At 43.5% G+C, this 16,213-nt stretch overlaps 1 protein-coding gene and 1 long non-coding RNA gene across 3 annotated transcripts in view; one reads left to right on the top strand and one right to left on the bottom strand.

The window, feature by feature from the left end:
• LOC108176990 (uncharacterized) overlaps nucleotides 1-4,511 on the bottom strand; it is a 102,027-nt gene extending 97,516 nt beyond the window's left edge. The window contains exon 1 of the long non-coding RNA XR_007921056.2: nucleotides 4,376-4,511. This is a non-coding gene — a long non-coding RNA (uncharacterized lncRNA). The remainder of the gene's footprint in view (nucleotides 1-4,375) is intronic.
• Nucleotides 4,176-11,200, top strand: KCNJ8 (potassium inwardly rectifying channel subfamily J member 8). 2 transcript variants are annotated; one of them, XM_008259337.4, is made up of 3 exons: nucleotides 4,176-4,544; nucleotides 5,324-5,767; nucleotides 9,566-11,200. In XM_008259337.4, the coding sequence occupies exons 2-3, from the start codon at nucleotides 5,394-5,396 to the stop codon at nucleotides 10,464-10,466; spliced, it is 1,275 nt and encodes a 424-aa protein (XP_008257559.1). In that variant the 5' UTR covers nucleotides 4,176-4,544; nucleotides 5,324-5,393; the 3' UTR covers nucleotides 10,467-11,200.
• Nucleotides 11,201-16,213: the final 5,013 nt, after the last annotated feature.

Here is a 16,213-nt window from a genome sequence, read left to right as displayed (position 1 = left end):
TTAAGCTAGCGTTTGGATGATCTCTCTCTCTCTTTCCCTCTCTCTCTGTTACTCTCTGCTTTTCAAATAAATAAATAAATCTAAAGAAGAGAATTCCTGAATGATCAAGAAAGTCATAATGTTTAAACAAAATGAGTTCAGTTCTAAACTTATTTCTAGTCTCCTCCAAGAGTATGGCATGTATAAGTCTTCACTACTGAAAAAACAATTAAGAAAATCATTGAGCAGTAAAGAAAACACATGTAACCTTTCCTAGACAACAGCAAAATAGTGATTAAATACATAGATCAATAAAATAAGCCTTAAATAAAAAATATGCTCTTGAAAAATTGATTTTTTTCTTGGCCAGTTTCTCACCAGAGGTCAATCTGAATGTTCACTGTTTGCATGAAAATATAAAAAAGGAAGATCAAAAGGGGAGCAGAGATCAATCCATCACAAATACTTCTTGAGCAGCTACTTTGTGTCCAGAAAAATCAGGTGAACAGAGAAGTATGTCTCCATTAAGATCAAGACCAAGTTGTAGAGACACAGCCAGCAAATGCCAGTCAAGTTTAGTTATCGTTGACTTGGAGTTGTTCTGGAAATTGCTGGGCAAGGGAGGCAGGAACAGTTTGAAGGAAGCAGGATCAAAAGGTAAATAGAGCGGGGAGAGGGGATGAGCAAGGATGTCTTCGTAGACAAGGACAGCCATAAACTTCCAGAATTCCATACTTGACCTTTCCTATCTTGGTTCAGAGAAATGGCTGCCAAACCATGAAGGGAAGGGAGATGAGGCAGCAAATGCACGACAGAGAGAAACACCATGCATCAAGAACTCATCTGTCTGCCCTTCATTTAGCCTCGTTATTGAGCACCTACCAACAGAAGCTAGGAATGGTGTGAGACCCTGGGTGTGAGGTAATAAGACAAACAGAAAGGCACAAACTGTTAAGGAAAAATGTCAGTGGGGAATGGAAAGAGAAAAGAAAATCAATATTTTGGTAGACTACTGATTTTTTTTTTTTTTTAAAAAGAGGCATTTATTTGAAAGGCAGAGTGCTGGGGTGGCAACGAGACACAGATCTTCCATATACTGGTTCATTCCCCAGATACCCACAACAGCTAGGGCTGGGCTAGGCAAAGCCAGGAGCCAGGAATTCCACCCAGATCTTCCATGTGGGTGCAGGGATTCAAGCACTTTGACCATCACCCACTGCCTTCCCAGGTGCATTAGTAATAAGCGAGATGGGAAGCCGAGGATCCAAGACTCAAATATGACGTGTGGATATCTCAAAAGGTGGCTTAACCTGCTGTGCCACAACACTTGCCCTTGTACAATTTTTATAGCACACATTCTTCACCTTTTTAAAATGGCCACTATTTATTTTTAGACACCCAATTGTCAAAAATTTACTAATTTCTTAAAATTTGACCTTTATAGGTGCTCCTATTTTGAATTAATCAATTTATATTTTAATTTCAAAACAAGTCAAATTTTAAGCTGAAAATGCGTATTTGGAAGGATATACCATATTTGAAGGATACACTTCACAATGCTTGCAGAAATGGGGATTAAAAGATGGGTTTAGTTTCATGCAAAAGCATTTTAAAGCCATGCATTTGTGGGGCCTTCAAAAAGTCCACTGTAAATGTGAGTCATGAAAATGCCCATGGATTTTAATTCCCTTTTCCATGAACTTGTTGAAGTATCCTCCTATCTCGCACTGGGAAAAAAATGGGGTACACAATATGTATTATAGCAAAAGAACAGCATTGTCATGATTCAGCCAAGATTTATTGCAACTATGCTCATAAATTTGCAGCAGTTTGCTTCTTCTCATTCCATCTTTCTTACTATTTCTCTGTCACCACCATAAATATCAGTTGCCTCTGACTCCTCTCCCTCCCAATATTGACTCTACATAATATTCTTTTTACATAGATTTGTATGTTGCCTGCTGACATAACCTGTTAGCCAAGGCTTCATTCTTTGTGTAATAGTTTCAGTGCACTCTTCCGCCAGCCATAGAATTTTGGAGCTCAAGGGACTGGAAAGGCATCCCTGAAAGCCACTATATCATATCCTCTGCTTCTTGATAAATCCTCCTAAAACAAGCTCTTATTTTTTATTGTCTGATCAAATTTTTTTAATTTATTTATTTGAAAAGCACAGTGACAGAGAAAGATCTTCCATCCACTGGTCAACTCTCAAATGTCTGCAACAGCCAGAGCTGGGCCAACTGCAAGCCCCGAGCCCTACCAAGCCTGGACTTCCATCCAGGTGTATCACGTCAGTGGGTCAGACCCAGGCAGCTGAGCTATGTCCCAGCTCTCTGCTATGTCCCATTAGCAGGCAGCTGCTTTGCAAGCCAAGACTCAAATCCAAGACTCGAACCCAGGCACTCTGCTATGCAACGTGGATGTCCCAAAGCAGGGTCTTAACTGCTGAACCAAATGCTTGCCCCCTCTTTCAATCTTTCCACACCTCACCATTACTGTTGAAAGCAGTCCGGGTCCCTTGGCAAACCTTTTAAGCTATCTTATTCTATCTACATTTTGTTTCCGGATCCCAACATGCTTTCCCAAACTTGTTTTCCATTCATTGATTGAAAAATATTTTTTGAGCACCTCTGTACAGTGCTCCATACCCTCGAGCAGTTCTTCGCATGGGGATAGGCTTAGGTAGGACAGGAATATGAATAAGTCATTATGTTTTAAGAACGGTGGTGACAGAGCCTGCTTAGCAGAGTCCTGGATTCCAGTGCCCAATCCCACATGGCTTCAGCAATGCTGATTAAATTAATCATCTTTCTAACATACAGCCCACTCTTACCATACTCCTGGACTGTGCTCATGCCATTTCCTCTCTGTGGAATGTTTTTCCTCTGATTTTCTCTATACTCCAAATATATCTAATCAGATGTCCAATAATCCACAGTATTTCTTTAGTCTGAGTCTTAAATGTCTCTAATTTGAACTCTCATTTTGTTGTATTTACTTTCAATTTCTAATCATTCTTGCGTGCATTAAATTATCAATGTCTTTTATAATTAACTTTCTTTAGCATCAGCAATAATCATTTACATATTTATATATTTCTAGATATGCAAACCTAAAAAATTAACTTTACAAAATAGGAGTCTGAGTTAAAATAATGGATAATAAATTGTACAGCAAACTTAATTGTAAAATAAAAGTGCAAGGGATCAACTTCACAAACAGATATTCACACACTACTGCAAAAACTAACGAGAGTACATAAAAGCAACCAGTAACAGACCAGGTTCCCTAGGCATGAAGGGGTTAAGCACATCTCTCCACAAGGGGGAAAAACTATCCATCTGCCTTCATTAAATACTAATTTTAGGATTTCTGGTCATTACACACAGTGTTTATGCTCCATACACTTTTGGCCTTGAATCTTGGAAAATGCATGATATTTTCAAGAATTCAAGTATCCATTAACTCAAGTGCCAAAAGCACGACGCAGTTCGACCTGTAGGAGAAAGCCCATTCATTTGTCTCCGCTGGCTCGTTTGCAACAAGCTATGGGAAGTTAACCGCCCTATGCTCATTCCTGCGCGCCACTGGCCTGTCTTATCCATCAGACACTCCAGACAAGAGCGCGAAGCCACAGGCTGTCAGGGGGCAGCCCATTGCTGCAGCCCGCAGGGCCGGGTCAGTGCTCCAGTGTTGACAGCGGTCCTGATTGGGGTAACATTTCTTCATTGGACGAGAACACCAGTCCTTTTCTGGTTTTTTTTTTTTTTTTTTTTTTTGGTCGTGGTAGTTGTGTGTGTTAATTCCCTGAGAAGTGGCTGAAGCTTCAGGACACCAACCACCGGCACCGTTCCTTTTCGACGGAAATTTAACACCAGTTTCACTGTGTGTGCTGTACACAGCTTGAACGCCTCGCAAGAATATCTTTGCATCTCTCTCTTACTCTCGCTTAATTCAGCCTGAAATAGCCCAGCTATCTGCCCAGGTTACAAAATAAAGTGAAAATAAAAATACAGATCGCCTTACGTCAGCTATCTTGGACTGCACAGCTCTCCCCCTCGCGCAGAGCCTTTTAAAGCCTGCGGTGTCCCGCGAGCGCAGGGGGTCGCGGCTACTGGGAACCCAGCGCGCACGGCGGGCCCCGCCCTCCCCGGGCCGCCCCTCCCCCGGCCCGGGCCCTCCCGCCCCCACCCCTGGCGCACATCAGAGCCCTCGCGGGGAAGGCTGATTTTGAGGAGCATCCCTCCCAAGCTCCGTGCCCCCAAAACCTCGGCTGCAGCCAGCAGGGGCCCAGGGCGCAGCGCTGAGCCGGGGGAGGGGAAAGGGGGGTCCACACCCACCCACCCACCCACCCCTTCCTCCAGCCCTCCCCGCGCGCGGACTCCCCGTGCACCTTTAGTTTTATCGCTCTGCAGCTTGGGACCAGCGGCGCCCGGATCCGTGCCTCCGGCGCTGGGGCCCCGGCTTCCCGCGCGGCGCCGGCATGGGAGCGCCGTGGAGCCGCCCGCGGTGCGCCCGCGGGAGCCGCGAGGGGCAGCGGCCGCGCGCGGGGCTCGCAGTCTGTAAGTCTCGGCGCGCCTCCGGGGCACGGGAGGGGGAGGCTGCCCGCGTCCCCGCCAAAGGCTGAACAGGCCAAGCACCGCGGCGCTGCCTTGACCCCGCCACAGCCCGCAGCCCACGGCGCTGCGGGTTTGCGCGCAGATCGGGTTTGCCCCGTTCGTTGCAAAGAAGTTTGGAGTGTGGCGGGACTCCACAGGCAACTTTTTCGTGCGTTTTTGGAAACGCAGCTCGCCCTTCCTTCCCCTTGCAAACTATTCTTCGTTATGTTCGAGTTGCGTAGCGCACTGAATGTGATTGTGTGAGGTTGCTTTTAACGAGTTCCTAAGACGCACGAGGCCACGCGGCCTCTGCTGTTGTAAAAACAGGGGAAGAATTTTCTCCCTCTTTACTTGTACTATTGCTCCATCTGTCAATGCTCCAGTACCCAGCTGGTCTCGGTTTTCCTCCTCCGCGCCGCGCGCAGGTGCCTCTGAACTCACGGGCAGATGCGGTTAATCGGTTAATCGCAAAGAATTATTTTAGCGCTTGCTGCCTCCAGGCTGCCTCCTGCTTTATTGAACGGAGCCTGTGCCCCCCAAGTGTGTTCGGAATGACGACATCCAAACAATGGTCCCGATTCCAATCAGATTAACTTTGCTGCGAGCCCAGAACCTAACCAAGCGCAGCCAGTCGCGGTTTTTTTGTTTGTTTTGGCTTGTCCCGGAGTAGGACTACAGAGGTGAGCAACTGACGTTCGGGGGGGTTCTTTCTTCCAGTGTTTAATCCACATTTCCCTCTGCAGGAGGACGGGTCCCCAGGGCAGCAGAGGCTGGGCAGAGGCAGGTGGATAGGCTGGCTATGCTGACGGGACCATGTTGGCCCGAAAGAGCATCATCCCGGAGGAATATGTGCTGGCGCGCATCGCCGCGGAAAACCTGCGCAAGCCGCGCATCCGCGACCGCCTGCCCAAAGCGCGCTTCATCGCCAAGAGCGGGGCCTGCAACCTGGCGCACAAGAACATTCGCGAGCAGGGGCGCTTCCTGCAGGATATCTTCACCACCCTGGTGGACCTCAAGTGGCGCCACACGCTGGTCATCTTCACCATGTCCTTCCTCTGCAGCTGGCTGCTCTTCGCCATCATGTGGTGGCTGGTGGCCTTTGCCCACGGCGACATCTACGCCTACATGGAAAAGGGCGGCATGGAGAAGAGTGCTTTGGAGTCCACAGTGTGTGTCACCAACGTCAGGTGGGAGCGCGCGGGGGGCGAGGCTGGGGTTGAAAGTGAGGCAGCAGCAAAATGTTAGGATGCCCTTCCTCTTAGCATCCTGTTATTTTGCTGGAAAAAAAAAAGATCAAGGGTTTCTTTTAGATCCTTCAGAAACAAAAAAGCAACATGACAGGGAGAAAAGCCACAGCCAACACATTGCAAATCTTTCTAAGTGTAGCTTTGTGGATGAAGAGTCCCTGAAAGTGTGACACTTCCATTCTTGGCGCTGGCCCGAGTGCTACACCTCGTATTCAACAACTGTAGGTTAATGAATTCCACAGCACCCCTTACTCCAAGAAGGCACTCATTCAGTTTCAGTTTGAAGAAGCTGTGCATTGTTCCAGTGTCAGTGGTAATAATCTGGTTATCAAAAAAAAAAAATCACTGTGTGACTGTTGGTACTATTTTTCCATGAATTCTCTCATGCATAAGTGTGTTCAAAAATTAGAAAATGGAGAAGGCAATGTGGGGGGGTGTCCTGGATTTTAAAAATCTACTAAAAATTTAATAACTGAAATAAATATAAGCTCTTCTTTATCAAGATCATCTTAACAGAGCTGATTGAATTTTAAAACCCAGTGAAGGCAAAGTTAAGATTCAGAGTAAGATCGTATTAATTTTTAATGAAACTTAGTCCCAAATTTTCATGGAAGAGGTTATCTGGAAATAAATTAATGTTGTGGTCTTCTTTCAAAGTTGTAAGAGAACAAGACAGTCTTCTATTACCTAACTTTGGCTTCTTCCTTGATCATTAAGTATTTCAAGAAGTGCTAAGGTACATTTTATTTTAGTGATTGCCCTCTCAATTCTCGCATGGCCTAAGCGGATTTAGTTGGACTGTTTGTTTTGTTGAAAGACAGAGATAATTTATATCAATTGCAAAAAAAAAAAAGTTCTCTTAGAAGCAAAAAGATAGAAATAATACAGGAAAAATTTCCAGGGCATATTCTGAATAAATTTCCCAATTCAAAGCATGCACAAAGCAAAGGACCTTGAACAGGACTGCACTGCCAGGAAACTGTAAAGAATGAGACTTTTCATGACCCTGAAGTCCTAGGAGACCTGCTTTGCGCTGCTTTGCACTGCAAGAAGCAAAGCAGAGTGAGCTTGTGCACTGTTTCCTTTGCTCTGTGGCTGCAGTGCCTGCCCTGGAGGGAGGGAAGCAGTAGTCGTATTCACAGAGCCCAACCACAGACTCCAGCTGAGATTTTGAGGACAGAAAATGATATTGAATGGACCCATTACTTTTACCACCAGTAGATATTATTTTCTTTTCTCAAATTTGTCAACAATTTTGGCCTCAAAGTTAAATGTAGGCGAAAAATACAGGTGATCATTAGCATACTAGTTTTAGAACAAAGCACTATTTCAGAAGTATTTGGAGGTCAGTTGTCGTGGTCTATAATACTGTGTTTTTCTTTTGAAAACCTATACAGATAATGTAAATCATTCTCATAGCAAAAAATATTTTAATAAATACATAGCAGATATTGATAAAAAAGGTGCATGCAATAATAAAAACTTTGAAAATAAATGACAGATTTTATTCACAGGACAAATATATCACCTTTTTCCCAGGAAAAAGAAATTAGACAATTTTAAATATAGAGATTATGAAAAGTGATAGCCTTTCAATGTTTTTTAGACGAATTTCAGAGTGTACTGGTTATTAAAAGCTGTTTACTGCTACTTCCTATTTTTCAAACAAGATGCATTCTGAAGCACATTCTGTTTCCTGTAGCATTTCAGTTGGTGTCAACAGACGTCATGTCAAAAATACAATGGGAAAAAGTTGATTTTCTCAGCAGAATAATTTTAACATTTTAAATTGCACTTTTTACTCAATTGTTTGACTTTCTAAGGTTTCTTAATTATTTTAGTGTTATGGTACTATTTAAACTTTAATCTCTACATAGCTTAATCAGAACAAACCAGCCATAACAATTTTTTTTTCCTGAAAGTATAGACACAGAGAAATCTTTATTCACTCCCAAAGGGATCTCAAAGGATGATTAATAGTAATTCTTACTCTTTGCCTTTCCTTTATTTTCATAAGTTCAATGTCCAACCACAGTATCAAAATTGAAAGCAATGTTTTTCAATGGATATTCATCCGTGTTTCCTAACAAGTTTGGCCATTCTTATTTTATAATGACTCACTTTCTCCTCTGTATAGATGCCGTTCTAACATGAGTCAGAAAATAGAGCAACGCATTTCCTCCTTCTCATTATTCAACCTAGCTTTCTCTGTCACAGAACCAAGGAGCAGCTACTTAATTTTCGTTCTTGAGATTGCTTTGCATAAAATGCTGGATCTTGCAGGTTATGTAAGGTTTAGAATTGAATTTTTTCCATAAAATAAATGATATGCAAAATATGGCAGGTGAATGGTCTCTCGAAGCATTAGAACAAGACATCTGGGGCTGTTCTTCAGTAAAGCATGAATGTGTTATTGGAGACTGTATCGTATCCATGCCCCTCATCTGTGGGTCATTCCTGTTCTTTACCATGGTTCTGGATCATATCATTTATCTTATTGTGTTTAGCTGGTGCAAAAAAAAGCAATTATTCTATTTTTTTCAATGAATTCTTTTTGCCACACAAGAGGAAAAAGTTAACTTTTGCACTCCACTTAACAGCTAGCAAAGAGTCATCGGTATATACATGCCTACCCCTCTTGGGTTCCTGTTGAATTGCACTCTGTATGCCAAGGACTCCAAAGTTTTCCCACCTTGCTCACTTATTGTGCCTGGCTAATGCATGGTTTATATTTACAAAATGAGAGAAGTTTGAAATGGGGGTTAATTGCAACAATAAGGCTCATATTGTTTCTATGAAGAAGCCACAGGAATACTGGATATGCGGTTAAATGAGTAAATTCATAACCACCAAACATGTTGACTCTCAACCAGCAGCTTCAGAATGATTTAAGAGCTTTTCAAGGGTCTTTACAAAGTCCAACCTGAGCCTTGTGAATCAACACCTATTCACTAGGATATGGAGATACACAGTTTGCAGACACATCCCAAGAAAATCCCGACACTTCCTGGCTCATTCACTTTGCCCCTTTCAGAGCAGTAGGCAGGAATGGAAAGGACTCAAGCTCGTCATCATTACAAGATCTTTACCCAGTTATTTACTGAGCTTTGATTCAAATTCTTCCTATAATAGCTTCAATATTCTCTACATCACTTAGAGAACAAAATGAGATATCTCTAAAAACCTATTATTTTGAAATAGTAAGGCATACTTTTACATTTAAAATCCTATTTTTCAGAACTGATGTGTTTTGCACCCATCCTCACTGTATTTTATACTGTATAAGGTACACAAGTGTTAGCTATTGAATAGGAATTTAAAGGTTATGAATGCCTTCTATAAGATTCACGTCTCTTAAACACAGAAATGCCAGCAATACTAAGTACCTGGTACCAAGTTTTATCAAGTAAACTATGCCTTGTGAAAATAGAGTGTTTGACAAAGTAAAATATGCCTACAAACATATAGGTATGTTTATTAGGTTAAGCTTTTACAGAACTAGACATATCTCTGTAGACCTGGAAAGCATGGATAGACTTGCCCCCAAGAAGGCTGGAGGTCGAGACAGACATCTGGAGAGAGGCCATGTTTGTGCTGAGAATTAGGAATCTGTCAAGTAAGGTAGTCTTCCTAAAACATTAGGTAGCCTTTAGAGGAAGAAAACCAGTTTGTCTCAGGATGTGAGCCATTACTGAAGATGTGACCTGATGGCATTGTGTCTGGTGTCCTCCCATGCAGGTCTTTCACCTCGGCTTTCCTGTTCTCCATTGAAGTTCAAGTGACTATTGGCTTCGGAGGGAGAATGATGACCGAGGAGTGCCCTCTGGCCATCACAGTGCTAATTCTGCAGAACATCGTGGGTTTGATCATCAACGCAGTCATGCTGGGCTGCATCTTCATGAAGACAGCTCAGGCTCACCGGAGGGCAGAGACTCTGATCTTCAGCCGCCACGCCGTGATCGCCGTCCGAAATGGCAAGCTGTGCTTCATGTTCCGGGTGGGTGACCTGCGCAAGAGCATGATCATCAGCGCCTCGGTGCGCATCCAGGTGGTCAGGAAGACGACCACCCCCGAGGGGGAGGTGGTGCCCATCCACCAGCTCGACATCCCCGTGGATAACCCCATTGAGAGCAACAACATTTTCCTCGTGGCCCCATTGATCATCTGCCACGTGATTGATAAGCGCAGCCCCCTCTATGACATCTCCGCCACTGACCTCGCCAACCAAGACCTGGAGGTCATAGTGATCCTGGAAGGAGTGGTCGAAACTACGGGCATTACCACCCAAGCGCGAACCTCCTACATAGCCGAGGAGATCCAGTGGGGCCACCGCTTCGTGTCTATCGTGACCGAGGAGGAAGGAGTATATTCTGTGGATTACTCCAAATTCGGCAACACCATGAAAGTGGCTGCCCCACGGTGCAGTGCCCGCGAGCTGGATGAGAAGCCATCCATCCTGATCCAGACCCTCCAGAAGAGCGAACTCTCCCATCAGAATTCTCTGCGGAAGCGCAATTCCATGCGGAGGAACAACTCCATGAGGAGGAACAACTCCATCCGAAGGAACAACTCTTCCCTCATTGTGCCAAAGGTGCAATTTATGACCCCCGAAGGAAATCAGAACACCTCAGAATCATGACGGTGAAGGAACCCAAGACGTCCCACATTTCCATAGTTTATGCCAACCACTGTCGGGCGGACGGAGCCAGAACACAACCATGTGTCCAGCATTTTAATACACTGATGTTCATATTCAAGAAGCAGCACCTTCTGTATTACTAAAGCAATAACACACAAGTCAGAAAGAGTCATGGCTTACACGTGTTTCCTTTGTGCACAAGTGGCAGTGATGTGTGTGACAGATGTGTAGGAAGTGGGAGGAAGTCATCTCTCTTAATCTGAAACACCAGGATTAACACTAGTAGTAGTAGATCTTGAATCTGGCCAAGGAATGGATCTGTTTGAAAAATGCTTACTTTGGTGGAACCACAAGTCTCCTTCTATTTTGTACTCTGGAAGTACAAATGGAATAGGAGGAATAAAGCTAGAACTATGTTCACACCCTTTATATATTAACCTTCTCCTTCCTCCATGGAAATACACCTGCTAAGAATCGCAGTGTCTGTTTTTCAGCAGATTCACCTCATCTACTTGGTTTTTCACAGTGACTTTTGCAGGTTTCCTGGTCCACTTCATAACAGCCTCTGGGGGCAGAACTGAGGGAGCAATCTTTGGAGAAGAGCCAGATTCTGCCTCATTGAGGATTGAGTTCCCCACAGTGACAGTCACTTCTTTCAGCTTCTCACTTAAGAGCCAACCCCCACAAGGAAATATTGTACTGCATATTTGATTAAAAATCTTTCTTTGTACTAATTGCAGTTCTGTGGTTCCTCTTTCACAAAGTCATCTCAAGATAAAATTCTCAAAAATAGCATATTTAAAGGCAGGGGAATGAGTTGTCATTTGGTGGTAATACACACTTCCAGTATTTCTCATTCTATGATCCATTGCTCTAGGAGTAATTCTATTTTGTTTTAATTTCATGTCAGGTTTTAATTGTCCTCTTGGATTTTCTTTTATGTGTTTCTTTAAAAAAAATATTTGAAAGGCAGAGTTACAGAGAGGGAGAGAGAGACAAAGTGATCTTCCATCTATTCATTCACTCTATGTCTTCAATGGCTGGAGCTGAGCCAGGTCAAAGCCAGGAGCCTGGAACGCCCATCTGTGTCTCCACATGGGTGGAAGGGATCCAAGCACTTGGGCCATCTTCCATTGCCTTCCTAGGCACATAAATATGGAGCTAGATCAGAAGTGCGGCAGCTGGGGCTTGAACCAACCCTCATATGGGATGGTGGCATAGCAGGTGGTGGCCTAACCATTTGTGCCAAAATGCTGGCCCCATATCTTCTTGATTTTTCTATGTGAGCCAGACATATGACCATCTTGTAAAATTGAATTTTCCATCTTCCATCTTAAAATTACATTTTGTTACCAGTAATCTCTCAATTTAGGTTTGGCATACATAGATTTAGCTTGAAATAGTCTATCAAAGCTTAGTTAATTACCCTTAACTCCTGCTTCTTTAAAAAGGTATGAGTAAGTAGAGAGAAATAGTAAGTTAATAAGGTGTGTATAGTTTCATTCTTATATTTTGTACAGCTACATCATAAAGTTGAGCTACTGTGTAGCCTTTTACAGAGATTTGTTTTTTTTTTTCATTTATTAACATTGAAATAAGCAGATAATCACAAATGCATTCAGATCCTATCTTAAAAGAGTCATGATTTTAACCAGGTGAATGGAAATTGTTTACCGGGTCATCAAGGTAATCATTCCTAGCAAAAGTTCTACCCACACCCTGAACTCCAGACTCAAAGATCAAACAGGTATGAGAGGCTTGACTTGGATATCTAGCAAGCGTTTAAAATGGGTCTCAAACCAAATATCTCATTTCCACTCACAAAGTCTGCCTCTTCTTCCCAGTCTTTGGATCACTCAGGCCACTACCTAGCAGTCACATTGGCACTTCCCTCCTATTAGGTATCACATCTAATAGCAAAATCTCTAGGTCCTGCGTTCCAAATACATTCAGGGCATGGCCAATTCTCTCCACCCCCAGCACTTTCTTCGCAGTTCAGGCACAGTCACTCATCACCCAGAATACATGGATACAGCTATACTAATCATTAGGATAGTGAAACATTTCTGAACAGTTTGTTAAGAAAATCTCCCCTAACAAGGCTTAGCCCAACAGTGACTACAGAGGTAGATGTTAGACCTCCTAGCAGTTTTAGAACAGTTGAGGGTTCCTGCCTCCCCCAGCCCATGCAGATGAGCAGACCTATAAGGCAGGTAGTTGCCACAGCAGCGGTCAGAGCATGCGCAGTGCCTGCCTGCTGCTCAGCAGGAACCAAATATTTATGGAAGGGACTGGCAATTTAGGACACAGCCAGTAGGGCTGCTATGCAGGATTTCTGGGTCCAGGTAACAGAATTCCCAATGCCAGTCACAAAGCTAACTATGGAGTATACACAGTTCCCCCAGTTGCCTTTCATCTGCAACAAAAGGCTGCGTGCCAAGAACCATCAAATTTATTGGGAAGTCATTGGAAGGGCTTGATGGGGCTTCCCATGCCCACTCAAGGCTCAGACAGAAACGAGAATCCTTTTAGCTAATCACAGGTACAAATTCTGAAAATCTCTAAGTGTTTCAGAGAGTGCTAACTGATTTTTGTTTCTGTTTATGCTAAAATATATTTTACCAGGCAAGCAGTTTTGAAAACCACATAGCTGAGTTTCAGAAAATAAGAATGACTCTGTCTCTGTATTTATGGGTGTATAGTTTTGATTTATACATTAAGCTTAAATAGTTGGTATTCTTTGGGTTATCTACTTCTACTTTAGCCTTCATACAGCAGCCACAGAGTTAAGTTGTAAATCAGATTACATGATGCCTCTTCTTAAAAGTCTCCTGTGGCTTTCAATTTTTCTCAAAATGAAAACCAAATTCCTTACCATGGCTCAGTATCCTCCCTATCTCACTGTTACCATGATTCCTCCCAGTCCACCCCACCCTTTACCACACAGGCCTTTCTCTCTTTTTTTAAAAGATTTATTTATTTGAAAGATGGAGTTAGAGACAGAGAGATGGAGATCTTCCATTTGCTGGGTCATGCTCCAAATGGGTGCAGTGGCTGGGGCTAGACCAGGCCAAAGCCATGCTTCTACAACTCCATCTGCATCTCCCACATGGGTAGCAGGAGCCCAAAGTCTTGGACCATCCTCTGCTGCTGCATTCCCAGGTGCATCAGCAGGGAGACAGATCAGAAGTGGAGCGGTCAAGACTCAAACCAGTGCCCATAAGGGATGCTGGTGTAGCAGGTTGTGGCTTAACCCATTGATTTTAGGAAATGCTTTTATTTGGGGCCAGTGCTGTGCCATAGTGGGTAAAGCTGCCACCTGCAGTGCCAGCATCCCATATGGACACTGGTTCGAGTTCTGGCTGCTCCACTTCTGATCCAGCTGTCTGCTGCATCCTGGGAAAGCAGTAAAAGATGGCCCAAGTCCTTGGGCCCTTGAACCCACATGCAAGACCCAGAAGAGGCACCTGGCTCCTAGCTTCAGATCTGTGCAGCTCTGGCCATTGTGGTCAATTGGGGAGAGAACCAGCAGATAGAAGATTCTCTCTGTCTGTCTGTCTCTCTCTCTCTGCTTTTCCTTCTCTGTGTAACTCTGACTTTCAAATAAATAAATCTTAAAAAAAAAAAAAAAAAAAAAAAAAAAAAAAAAAAAAAAAAAAAAAAACAAGGAAACAGTCTCTGGAGTTGAAGTTGTGGTGCAGGGAGTTAAGCTGCCACTTGTGACACTGGCATCCCATAATCCATATGCAAATGATGCAAATGTCTGTTCCAGTAGCTAGTCCACTTCCCATCCAGCTTCCTGCTCATGTGGCTGGGAGAGCAGCAGAAGATGGTCCAAGACGTGCTCCTGGCTTTGGCCTGAACCAAAAAAGAAGCCTGGAACCCAATTTGGATCTCCCGTGTGAGTGGCAGGGACTGGAGTACTTGAACCATCGTCTGCTGCAGAGGATGCACATTAGCACAAAGCTGTGTGGAAAGCAGAGCTAGGACTCAAACCAGGCACTGCTATGGAGAATTCAGGTATCGCAAGCTGAAGCAAACACCTGCCCCCAAATTACTTCATTATGTCTCAGTTTTCCCAAATACAAAATCTTCATTGTAAACTGCTTCTGAGGATGCAGTTCACAGGTATGAAGGACTTCAAAGACTTCACTTTATTTCCCAGGGACAAAGGCTTAAAGTACAATATCGCCTTGAAATACATTCAATGCCATATTTTTGTTCTCCCAAACAGTGATAAAAGACCTTTGCAACATGACTCTCATCTCTCAAAAACTCTGCAGCAGAGACCTTACGCCTGCCCACTACAAGCTTTTCTGGATTCTTTGCCACTTGCTTACCTTCAAATATTATCACATATAAAATGCAACAATGTGTAAAGGGAGACAGTTTGCATACAAAGCAGATTTCTGGTTTCACATGCTAATCATGTACTCATTCACTTCGTTATATACAGGGAATCTCAGCCACAGCTGCCATTTACCAGCAGGCGAAAATAAACAGCTATATTTATTTTATTTAAGGAGGAGCAGAACTTGATAGAGGATGGGCCCATTCTGCTCCCAAGTAAACAGAAAGGGAAAGCGTCCAGTAAGGAAACGGGCCAGCATTGTGGAAGGGGCACTGCCCTCTCAAAATCCAAGCTGAGCCCATCACTGAGCAGGCGCAGGCAGACGAGACGACCCAGGACTGCTGCGCGTGTGGATTTGCTGTGAGGTGAGTAAGAAAGCGAATACTGCACACCTTTAACGTTATCATCTTTCCCCCACTATACCAAATCCCAACAGCACAGTTCTAATCTATACTTTCTTTTTGCACTGCAGCTCAAGACTCTGAGGAAAAAATACTCTTGTTCCTGCCCAGAGACTGATCCAACGATCTCTGGCCAAATGTTCTGACGTATGATTTTTTCTCAGAACCCACAGGGTCCCAATGGCTTAACCAAATGGCCTTAGTTTCCAAAGAAAGTCCAACTGCCTGAGACAAAGTGGGTCACTTAGTGAACACCAAGCAGCACATTTCTCCTCCAATGGCAGGAATACTTCTGTTGTGCTTGGTTAATAATTAGGCATTCATGAAGCAAATGTTTTCTCTTTGATAATAAATCAATCACAGATAAAGAAGAATGAAAATAGATCTCCATCTCCTGGGGCTCCCACCCCCAGCTATTATTTTCAGCTTGTGGAAGGTAGAGGCAGCACTGAACTGAGTGTCTCCAAGGACCAGCTCATTAAAGTAACCACAACGAATCCTACAGGCTAAGAGGAAACCCAAGGGCCAAGCTCTTCCCATGATCTTTATGCTCGATTCTCATCCATGGTGAAGGGACTTTCCCCACAGACCTGGGGAGCATGTGACTAATTACACCCCTAGAAAATTTACTGTAGACTCAAGTTCCTGAGAACCTTCATCAGTCTTTTGACTTCAAATCAACATCTCACTGGAGCCCAATTTCATTTTAGAAAATTTACATCCTCATGACTTCTCTTTTTCAAGAGGTAGCCCAGTTCTCAGGGAGATTTTCTTGGCAACATCCTATGACATCCCTCATTCACTCCAGTACTCTCTGGGGTAATTTAAGCTATTGCATTACACAGGGTTTATTTTAATGACTTAAAAGAAACAAAGAAAATAAGACTAAATTTCAACATACTACTGTATGACATCAGTGTGTCTTGAAAAAGTGGACAATAAAATAGTTGTCCATCAAACTGAAGTTAAGACAGTCTTTTCACAGATACTCTTGG

This window comes from Oryctolagus cuniculus, chromosome 9, assembly GCF_964237555.1.
Source record: "Oryctolagus cuniculus chromosome 9, mOryCun1.1, whole genome shotgun sequence".
Lineage (NCBI taxonomy): Eukaryota > Metazoa > Chordata > Mammalia > Lagomorpha > Leporidae > Oryctolagus > Oryctolagus cuniculus.
Note: the sequence above shows the minus strand (reverse complement) of the source record. Positions and strands in the feature narration are given on the sequence as shown.

Bases quoted from the DNA above. Each gene is read 5' to 3' on its own strand.
- KCNJ8 (XM_008259337.4), top strand. From the start codon at position 5,394: ATGTTGGCCCGAAAGAGCATCATCCCGGAGGAATATGTGCTGGCGCGC. The intron at 5,768-9,565 runs GTGGGAGCGCGC...CCTCCCATGCAG, and splicing joins GTGTGTGTCACCAACGTCAG to GTCTTTCACCTCGGCTTTCC.